This window comes from Parasteatoda tepidariorum, chromosome 8 (assembly GCF_982258835.1).
Source record: "Parasteatoda tepidariorum strain Cologne lab strain chromosome 8, Ptep-v5.0, whole genome shotgun sequence".
In the NCBI taxonomy this organism is placed as follows: Eukaryota; Metazoa; Arthropoda; class Arachnida; order Araneae; family Theridiidae; genus Parasteatoda; species Parasteatoda tepidariorum.
In genome coordinates this window covers 66,227,188-66,238,612 of record NC_141762.1, presented here as the reverse complement: position 1 = coordinate 66,238,612, position 11,425 = coordinate 66,227,188, and the positions used below count along the sequence as shown (strand labels likewise).

The following is an 11,425-nucleotide window of genomic DNA, read 5'->3' as shown; positions in this document are numbered from 1 at the left end:
AACATTATCCTTTTCTTTAGGAGCCACCTTGGCTGAGAGGTATCGTCCATCAAACGCTGTGCGTAGCTTGGAGGAAGCGAGTTCGCTACCTCCCCACTTCATAGTAAATTAGGAACATTATCCTTTTCTTTAGGAGTCACTTTGGCTGAGAGGTATCGTCCATCAAACGCTGTGCGTAGCTTGGAGGAAGCGAGTTCGCTACCTCCCCACTTCATAGTAAATTAAGAACATTATCCTTTTCTTTAGGAGTCACCTTGGCTGAGAGGTATCGTCCATCAAACGCTGTGCGTAGCTTGGAGAAAGCGAGTTCGCTACCTCCCCACTTCATAGTAAATTAGGAACATTATCCTTTTCTTTAGGAGCCATCTTGGCTGAGAGGTATCGTCCATCAAACGCTGTGTGCAGCGTGGAGGCAGCGAGTTCGAATCCCGCTTTTACCTAGGATGTGTGTTGGTGCTGTTTTTCTCTGTATTAAGCAATCTGACCTTCTACTTGACAAAGGCTTATAAGCCTTAGTTGAGCACTCAAGCCTGAACATGTATGTTGCACCAATAAACCTGAATCAATCTTTTTCTTTAGGGATTACAGGTGTCTACGTAGAAGCGAGTTAATTTGAATTCAGTATAAAAACTGTAACTGTTGCTGAAAGTACGTCATCATGTATTATTGCTGCTTTAGTATAAAAGAAGGTAACATAGTCGGGAGATTACAGTTCAAGTTTTTAGTATCAGGAAACTTTGTGAAGTCTTGCAGTTAAGAAGAATGGCAAAGTATTATATTTTTATTAGTCGTTTTTATATTTTCTCTATGTGTTTCTTTGTGCTTAAATTTAAATTTTTAATAAGGTTCGGTAACAGAAAAGTTTGTAACATTATTACGATTAGTTAATATTTGGTGTGTCTTTCACTAGTGTTTAAAAATTTGAGTAAGAGCATTAAGACGATAGGATACAATTTTAGGGATAGTACTTATTTTTATTTCCAACATAAATATGGAAGCTTCATTAAATATTGTATTCTCTTCTCAATTGAAAGATATTTAATTTGAACTTATGGATGAAAACTTCTTCTGAATTGTTTCCTGCAAAAGCATATTTCTCTATTTTGTTTCTTCAAAAATTTAATTTTTAATTCTTTTAAATAACTCATGTGCTTGAATTTCAATAATTTATCTAAGCTATTTCTAAATTTAATAGTTGTGTTATAAAAAAAAATCTTAAGTTTTCATCAGGTATAGATCTGCATTTTATCTAATTTAATAAATACAGGTTTCACTCAAAAATAGTAAACGTTTCAAATTTATAAACTATTTCAACCAATCTTAAAGTAGAAGCATATAAATGGTACGCCTGTTTATTATATTTAAAAAAAAAGTCCTGTCCGTAAATATAGAATGCATTTCAAAGTTAATCCCTTATTCAATAATATCATAGTAAAAGATAAGATATTTCAATATCATCTAAGCTATAGTTAGAAATTTATGTTAATATTTAGTGTTGTAACTTAGTAATATAAACTTCACTTTAAATGTATTTAAATCTTTTAGATTAAGTAGTTTATTAAAATTTTCAATATTTATTTATAATTCAAAAGTAATTTAATTTGTAGAAATAACAATGAAAACGAAAATTAAAAACTATTAGTCTTACGATTATGCCTTTACGATCTATGCTGCTAGTTTCAAATTTTTAAGTGTTTGTATTGCTAGCATCCTAAACATTATAATGCCGCGTAATTATTTTGTAAATTTGTGTTAAGACTTCAAAGTTTAAAAAGAATAACGAAATTTTTGACTTTAAAAAAATTTATTTAAATTAGGCAATTTTAAATTTTTTCTTCCGCACATTTCAATGTCCGACAAACTTTGTGATGTTTATGCACCTTTGTGATGTTTATAAAATATAACTCCAATATCTGGTATCGTTAAAATATCTAGTTAATGAATAAGTTTGTTTTACAAAAGCTGGTACCCTTCAAAATCAATTTGAAATGGAACTAGGAATTGCTATTGATTGTCTGAAATATATGCGAAGTTGTTTTTAAGAATTTTATATTTATGGAAGAAAAGACAAAGTATCCTGAACTTTTAATTTAGTTGTAAATTACACTATATCTTTTTGTAGATCTATTGAGAAAATCAATATTGAGTCTGTCATTATCGATCCTGAAGCAGGAATAAAAGATGGTAAAAATCCTGTCATTTTCATGCATGGAATGCTGTGCTCAAAGGAAACCTGGGTTGAAATCCCTCAAGCTGTAGCCGATAGCACTGGAAGAAGAGTGAGTAATTGACTTGACTTTGTTTCTATTATCGTGTGCTCCGGACCTAATCCCGCAGTGGACTAATCGTAAAGACACTTTCCCCAGTTATGCACGGAAGACAAAGTATTCTGCCTAAGATCATTAAGCGGGTGAATGACCACTATGATTGGTCTGCATAGGAACAGAGGGTGCTCAGTATTGGTCTTGACTGTTCGGTCATAAAGCGATCTGTTTTGCGCGCAGACCTTCTTGCTGCCACTGCAGAGCGGATGGCGGAATTCTTCCACTGGAATAATATCCAGACAATAGCCAATAATCCATTGTGTAGCTCCAGTGTGACGTAAGGTACCTACTTACCTAACTAGACCTAGAAAAATCTATAAAATTGTTTCTACAGGAATGTAGCTATTTGCTTCCAGTTACAGTCTTAAGAGTCCAAGTGACTTGATTGTCTTCTGGGTCTGAATTTAATGTATCCGTGTTTTTTATTCTGATTAGCCCCTTTAAACAACCCAGCCATTGAATTGAACTTTCTATGATCATATCAAATTCATTGCTACAAATGCACAATTTGCTTGGTTTCGGATACTGCTCTTAATATCTTAATCTTTCTCATTCGTACTTACAGCAACTTTTTCTTTACATTTTTTGTCATTTTTTACTCAGAACTGGTGATACCGTCTTATAAAGGAAAAATGTTTCATTGCAAATATAATTAAGTGTTTAATACTCTTATTTTTACTTAATCCTAATAAAATTAGTTACTGTATGTCACTGTCTTACAGAATTATAATTTATTAACAATGGTTTGAAGTTCATTTCTTTCCAAAACATTTAATTAATGTAAGATTGCATAGAATGACACTTTTACCCAAATGATGTATGTATAGTGTGCAAAATAAAAAAACAGTCCGTCCTAAATAACTTTTGATCCAGTGATCGGAACTTCACTTTCTAGACTCTTTAATAGTTCGAAGGAGTGATCTAAAATATGCTAATTGGTGCAAACGATACTTAGGTTACGAAATCGAACACAGATTTATTTTCTTTGAGTAAACATATATTTTCCCCCAACGGATTCTAGTTTCTGACCTCCAAAATATAGGGAATGCCGCAATATGAGAAATATGTTCCTCATATTTGGTCAGGACAGTGGCTCAAAGTTTGGACTCGATGCTAATTTCACTTTTTGCTAATTTCGCCATGTCGAAGTAACTAGTTGAAAAATTTAATATACATGTAAAATTTCAGTCTATTCTAAGGTAATTTTGAGCGAAAATCTTGCTATGCATTTTTTAAGTCTAAAAATATTGCATTGTAAGATAATTTTTAAAATTATCAAGTGTATAATTTTAAATGGCAAAATACATAATTTGAACGAAGTTGGAGCATATTTTCCAGATTGCTGCTACCTCGTATTAGAAATACAAATCCGTCTAAAAAGGTATGTTTAGAGTACGTTTTTTATGTCTGATTTAGTAACTTATAAAATCGTCTTCACTAATTAGCATACTTGAGGTCACCCCTTCGAACTATTAAGAGTGAGTGTTAGAACGTGAAGATTTGATCAAAAGTGATTTCGGGTGTTCTTTTTTCTTGGCGTACCGATCTTTGCATTTCATATTGAAGTTTTTCCACTGATTGGAATTTAATTAAAAATGAGTTGCATTTTAATATTTCCACAAATAAAACTTATGACATCCAATAGTATTAAAGGTTTATAATAATGTTCAAATATATATTTAAGGCATTAAGATTTAATTAATAACTTGTAACAATTTGCAATTTATCATTTTAGAGCATTTGAATCTTACTGTTAGGGTAAATTTTTTTCTTCATGAATTTAATACTCATTTATTGGGTGAAAAATTAAAATTATATTTATGAGCCTAAAGAATGTAAAATAGTGAAGTTCGGTCCGTTTTAAATGCATTGAGTCTTGAGTACGAATAAGAGTAAGTTTGTCAAATTTTAAATTTTCTTTTTAAATCGCATGGTATTACAATAATCGTACATGAAACTAGCAACTTTTTACTTTAAGTTAAGCATTAGACTATGTTACCTTTTTAAAAGTGAGTTCATCTTTTAGAAAAGTTACTGTTTTGTGGAAATGAAATATATCAGTTTAACAAATATTCGGATTATTAAGTTAAATTTATTAATATAAAGACAATCTTCACGTCGCATGAAAAATAAGGACTATGGCAATAGTGCTTTAATTTGACTAGTTTCTGTAGCGGCACAATAATAGGTTAATTTATTTTTCAGGTTTATGTTTACGATGCCAGAAATCATGGTGATAGTGGTCACACTGACCAGTCTGGTTTCGACTTGAATGTCCAAGATCTCTTAGAATTTATGGGAGGTGTAACAGTCAACGATGCCACAACAGTAGCAGCCGATCAAGTTATTTTAGTCGGATATGATATGGGAGGACTGACTGCCATCAGTGCTGCTCTAGCAATAGTATAGACTTTTCATTCTACACATTTTTTAAACTCTGTAAAATAGTTTCACGCATATGACAACTATTAACTCATTCTAAAGTAATGAACGATCACGCGTGAATCTTAAAACCATCGCGTAATGTTTGATTGCTTTAGTGCCACGATTTATGTTAATGGGCATTTTATTTAACAGATCCTTTCAATCCGGTCTCCGTCACTGCTTTCGCGGTTTGCTCCGGGTCCAGTCTCAAGATGAGCTCGCTCATATGTCTAGATAGTATTTTGTTATTTTGAGTATTTTTACTTTAAAAGCATAGCGCGTACTTGAATGTCAAAAATCTCGTATAGTGTTAGTGTTAAACTGTTTTAACGTTCAGTGCTATTTTGAAAGAAATTCATAGAATTTAGATGTAAGCTTGAGTTTCAAATATAAAAAAATATTTGCCAAATAAGTTGTGTTTACATGAACTCGTGTATAAAAACCAAAGCAAATTTGTTAAAGGCTTTATACCAGAGTTAGTATTCAGTATTTATAGTAAACTATAGACAAATTCAAAATTTTTCTGTGCGAAGTAATTTTGGAGATTCGGGTACAAAACCGTGACGGTAGTTAAGCATTTTCCGTAGAAAGACAGATTTTCTTTTCCGTTAGTATTAAGACTGAAGTTTTTAAGAAAAGTTAAATCCTTTTCTCAAATCCACCTTCTGCAAGCTTAGAGGCTATACATAGAAGCGTGATTTGTTAATTCACTAGATGCTTGGCGACTTTTCTCAAACCAAGAAACTACTTCGTTGACAATTCTTTGGATGTGATTCTTGGATAAAGAATGTTTCTTGTTTAAGCAGATTCGCATGGTTTCAACTAAAGACAAAATTTAAACTAGTATTTCTTGCAAATTTTCCTTTCGCTAAAGTTTCATCGAAATGCTTCACTCTGCGAGTATTCTCAAAGATCATGAACTGAAAAGTAGCACTAAATTATGAAACTAGTTTAAGATAAAAACAAATATAGCGTGTTTGTATGAACTGTCTGTTTGGACATAGAATCTCCGACTTGCTTTAAGTTTTTGTAATCAAATCTATAAGGCTTTCATCGGTTTCGTAACCGCATACGTATAAGTTGAAGACAATTCTGAAACATTATTTGCTTTTTGTCAATTTTTCTGACGTAAATTTGTTTCGTATTTGATAATTTCAGATTTACAAAAAATTGAAAACGTGCATTAAATTTTCAAAAAATAAAATTCAGACTAACATCAAGTAGAATTGGCAAAACAATTAGAAAAATGCATGAGGATTCCGTCCCGATAAAATGCCTTGCTGCATCAATATTTTTGTAATAAATTTTTAATATCTTCCAAGAAGTTTGAAAATAGCATCAATCAAAAACGCTTGATTAAGTTTGAGTATGGATATATCAAACATCCAAAACCATTTAAATTATATAAATTTATTAGTAAATTATGCTATGGAAGTTGCTAGATTTGAACTGTGATTATTTCATTTGTAAGATTTATGCACGATTACTGATATATCAGCAGTCAGACTTCGTATATTTGCATGTTAACTTTCAAACTCAAATTTTGGTAGTTTTAATGTTCGTTTCAAGACATTGTTCAGCAATGTCGAAGGAATACATTGACATAACTTACCCATTAAGAATCTGTCACTTCAACTAAAGGAGTTTCTTAAAGTTATATCTGGTTCATATAAAATGTGGTAAATAAATAATAAACTGCAAGACGTATGAAGCAGTTTTGTAATTTTAAGATTACTTTAATACAAAAGTGTACTTTATTACAAAAACAATATTTATAGAATAATTTAACAATGGGCGATAAACCTTTAGGTGGATACAGATTCCACATCCTCGCTATAATCTTGCTGAAGTTAACTAGACAACTAATTCATCAAAATTTAAGTCTTCAGAAAGTGTGGCCAATGAAGTAACTTAAAAATTAAAGCTTATTTTCTGAATTTGAAATTTTAAAATGCTAATGATTTATCTTGATATGAACTATACAAATGTACTCTTTCTTTAGCCTAAAAAATTTGAGAAAGTGATAGTAATTGAAATGTACACTAAGAGAGTGCCGGACTTTCTCCTTGATCGTTCAAAAATATTCATGACCAAGTGGACTGAATGTGTTCGCAAACTTCCTAAAGACACTCCAATGGAACTTGTTACAAAAATAAGCGTGGAAAAACTATATGAAGAGTTAGAGGATGATATGGTAGGTTTAGTTTTCTTAGTTGCAAGTTTTAAGCTTAAATTAATGTTGTGCATAATTATAATGGTCTGGGGTATTCTCCAGATCGGATCGACTGACTCTTGTTTAATTTCAATAAACATGCTTTTAGATTTAAAACTAAATACAAATACATCAAATAATACACGCAAGATGCATCATTTGATTTGTATCTCTCGTATTATTACGTAATATATTAAATTTATTTTAAAATTTTTAATTTTCAGTAGGCTTGAGCTCCAAACCTATCTCGAATGGGTTCAAACTTCAATGAGTTGTCCAAAGCTCTTTGGGGCTTTGTGATATTGAACTCTTAAATTTTCTATCATAGTTTTAGATGCAACCTAAAGTTATTACATTAATTCTATCTATAATTTTAATGTAATAATCTTATTGTACTTATCTAGTTACAAAACTTTTATTGCACTCATTGTGAAGTCTGTATATTTTAATTTAAAGGTAGTGTTAAGAATAAGCTATGAGCACTAGTTTTAATTTTTTAGTATCGTATAGCAAACGTAGAGGACACCCGATTATAAAAACATTGAGTTGTACAGTTTGAAGTTTCGTTAGTGTTACAAATATTCCCTAAAGTTTATGAATTAGCTTGTTTTAGAATTTAAAAAAAAATTAAAGTTTGATAGCACTTTGAGTATGCAATTTACTACAGAAATATTGCACAATGAGATTAAAAAATTTTCCTAAACTACCTTATACGTTCAATCGACCGCTGCAAGCATTGTATTGATATTCAAATTATGCATTTGTTCCTGTTTTAAAAATTAAATCAACATATTTTTCATTTTTATATATTTACATATTTTAGTAAAGATATTTAAAATTTAATTTTAGCCTTCAATCTATAACTGTTAAATTTCGAAAATGCAGAGATTGTGGGATAGATTTTTAAAACCAGTTTCTCAAAACTTTCGAACAATCTGTTCTATTCAGTATCTTTTCAAGAAAATGCAAAATACATGCCTCTAATGTGATTGTAAATAGAATACTACATATTTCTAGGCGATTTCAATATTGTACTGGACGTAAAGAAATTTTTCTTAACAATTGATAATTGTGAACCTATGTTTTAATGATACTACAAAGTTTAAAGCAATTACAATGCTTAAGAATATATATATTTAAATCTTGAGAGTTATTACATAAAACCTAAAATGCATAAACCTGGGTAATACAAATAATATGCAATAAAAGTTAATGCACAAACCTATGTAAATTACTTCTAATCCGACATTAACGAGCTTTTATGTTTGGCCGAATTAGATTCTAGAATATTTTAGTTTGGGTAAAAAGTTACTGGAATAAATCCTTGCATGATTACGACCAACTTACACAAAGGGAAGTCTCCAAAAAGAGAACTACTCGTTAAAGTCCATTGGATTGCAGATTAGCTTCCAGTCTTGTAGATTTCCTGCCTTAGTTTAATAATCTCGCACCACAAACTGCAAAGAAATTTCTTTGAACTTTGGCGTCCCACATTAAGCATTGCTTTCAACAATCCTGGGAGCTGCATATTTCGGTTGGTGCCTTCACTAATTGGATACTTTTTCTGTAATCTAGATTTACTCTTAAAATTTAAAATATTCAACAAGCATCCTGTTCAAGATTTTGATTTATAAATATTCCATTAAATTTGCATTGAGTCGTAAGGTGTATATTTAATTTCTACTTGGAAATAGTTTGTCACCAAGTACCGAATTTCGAGACAAATTTAACTAGTTTATTCCTACAGTACTTCCAATACTAACAATAAAAACATTAAAAGGAGAGTAAGGCTTACGAAATAGTGGTATATCTGCGTTTTTAAAATCAAATGAGTATCGCAGCTATAATGGATCTCTAAAATGATTATCTCCCGTGTCACTTAAGTATAACTAATCTTATCTGCGTTAATCAAGATTCATAATTAAAACACTTAAATTTTCTGCTTTTTACATTGTATAGAGCTTCTCGCAAACAGTTGCAATTGGTAAAATTTTTACTTGTCGAGATTAATAATTAAATTAATTATTCCAGAAAGAAAATAATGAAAAGTCTTCTTACCAAAATGCGAATTTCTTATACCACGAAACAGCTGAAGGTTATGATGTACTTTATAACACAGATAATCTTTGCCAAGCCCTCGACGAACTGAAGGGACAGAAAGATTTTAAGGGAAAGTATGAAAAACCAGCTTATTTCTTCTATGGGGAAAAATCTCACTTTAATATGTAAGTTGGTTTTTCAGTATTAAACTAAATTTTTTATAACTAACATGTATTTCACAATGACTTAGTAATTATGACACTGAACTATCCTTTTTAAGATTTAGACAAACTAAACTTATTTAAATTATATAATTCTACTTGAGAGTAATCTTGTTTCTTTAGATTAGGTCACAAGGTCTGAAAGTAAAAAACTTCATGAACTAGTGTGAACTACATTTGTGTAGTTTGGCCAATGGTGTATATACGCAGCATTTTATTTTTGCAATGAAATATTGATCTTCGTATTAAACTATTGTCTTAACTGTGATTTAAGCACTTCAAAGAAAGCGAAAATAACTATGCTTCTGCTAAAATGGATGTATTTTAAATAAGTTTCTTGGAATTTGTTTTTCAAAATACTTTTGGGTAGCTTTTCCGTAATTGCAGAGTATCTTAACAGTAAAACCACATTCGGTTCTAGATCTAAATTCATTGAAGCTAAGTGTTTTAATTATCTAGAGAAATTAACTCAAATTTTAATGTCGTAAATTGTTCTTTGAATCTAAAGTTTATTTCAAACTAGTTTCACTAATATTTATATAAAATTGTAAATGTTCTATTTTCTTGCTCTATTTTTTTTTTATCCATTGGTATTTATTTTTATTCTAGAGGTAACGAGAAAGATTCCATCAAGGAATTATTTCCACTAGCTAAATTCGTTGAGTTTGAAGGAGGTTCACACTTCTTCATTGCTGATGTTCCTGATAAAGTAGCCAGTGAAATAAGCAAGAGCATTAATGAGATGTCTTAGAGATCATGTGATCTGATTTGTGCTCAAGTTCTTGAATGTTAACTTTTTATTTTATGCTGTATTTTTATGCTTTAATATTTTAAATAAATTCTCATGCAGTTTGAAATTAGTGTTTTTGTAACCCTAGAAGTTGTTTCTTTAAAGCATATCATAGCACCACATAATGCGAATAAATGACAACTTCGTAGTACGTTAGCATTCAAATAAGTATGTTGAATTTGAAATACATTTAAGGGATTGGTATGAAACAAAATTGATACTTTAAAAATGTTCATGAGCTTAACTCTTAACATAGGATTTTTATAGTGTCTAAAAATCTGATTTGTAAACTCAAACATAAAGATAGAAAATCGGTAGTCTGAATTCTGAATGTTTTCTTCTTGAAATTAGTAGCATCACCACCGAATCATCGTCTTAACTGAGGGACTAGAAAACAATGTTTCCCAAATAGCTATATGGCATCAAAAAGACTGATACGACCAGAAGGAAAAAAATATAGGTGTCTCTACGAGTTGAACTTGTTCTGTGTAGCCAGTTTGTGGTAGTTATTAGTCAGTAGTGCTATAGGAACTCTGTAATAGTTTATATAATCTTGTGGTAAGTTTCTGGTTTGCTAAAAAGAACATAGCAAAACTAATTTCCTTCAAATTCAATTTTTTTCCAAAGTATTGAACATTTCTTAGTACACCATCAGATCATCTTCAGAAAAGTTGAGGAACTCAAAACTAAACACATCACTTTATGCTGTAAAAGAAAAGTGAATGAGACATAAAAATTACCTCTATACTTGGCCTCCCAAATAGCGTACAGACACTACAAAGTTTTGACTTATAAAGGATTATTTAAACCCCGAAAAAGAGGAACTCTAATACTTCCTTTTTAGATTTCTTAAACTAAAAGCTTTTCAATTATAAACAATACAAAACTGTTTTCCAGAGATACGAAATAGAGTATTAATGTTGAAACTAATTGTAAGCGATATTTTATTCTTCACTTAAATGAAAAGATTTTTCTGCGAATTTTTCATTTTCGAGGTACAAACAGCTCTGTTTAAGTGCAACTTCCCATTTTCGCAAAAAGGTTTATCGTAGCACTTGAGTTTTAGTTCCTTATGCAACTTTAAAGTGTTAGAATCATGTCTAAAGAGAGCATTTTTAACAATCTAAAATTATATGCAAAACTACCGCGGAATTTAGTCGAAATGAAAAATTAAAACTTGACTCCCTCATTAGTATAAATGATTATCTTCAAAAGTTTATTAAGTTTGCAGCATTTTTTACTTCGAATTTAATTTTAATACTTAAGTGATATTTTTTTAAATCAGTTTTTGATAGGCTATCAAAAGACCAAATTTTAAAACAAATAATTGGTTGTAAAATGCTTCAATTTTTTTTAAATTGAATGTTTGAGTATTAGATACTAGTTTAACGACATTAACGCCCGACATCTGGGG

The 11,425-nt window shown here is 30.5% G+C and overlaps 1 protein-coding gene across 1 annotated transcript; it reads left to right on the top strand.

Moving 5' to 3' along the window:
* The first annotated feature begins 720 nt into the window (after nt 1-720).
* Nucleotides 721-10,078, top strand: LOC107440332 (sn-1-specific diacylglycerol lipase ABHD11). The gene is made up of 6 exons (XM_016053239.4): nt 721-770; nt 2,123-2,279; nt 4,530-4,727; nt 6,751-6,942; nt 8,992-9,185; nt 9,831-10,078. Exons 1-6 carry the CDS (start codon nt 763-765, stop codon nt 9,970-9,972), a joined length of 891 nt encoding a protein of 296 aa, XP_015908725.2. The 5' UTR covers nt 721-762; the 3' UTR covers nt 9,973-10,078.
* The last annotated feature ends 1,347 nt before the right edge of the window (nt 10,079-11,425 follow it).

Bases quoted from the DNA above. Each gene is read 5' to 3' on its own strand.
- LOC107440332 (XM_016053239.4), top strand. The intron at 4,728-6,750 runs GTATAGACTTTT...CTCTTTCTTTAG, and splicing joins TCAGTGCTGCTCTAGCAATA to CCTAAAAAATTTGAGAAAGT. The intron at 6,943-8,991 runs GTAGGTTTAGTT...TAATTATTCCAG, and splicing joins AAGAGTTAGAGGATGATATG to AAAGAAAATAATGAAAAGTC.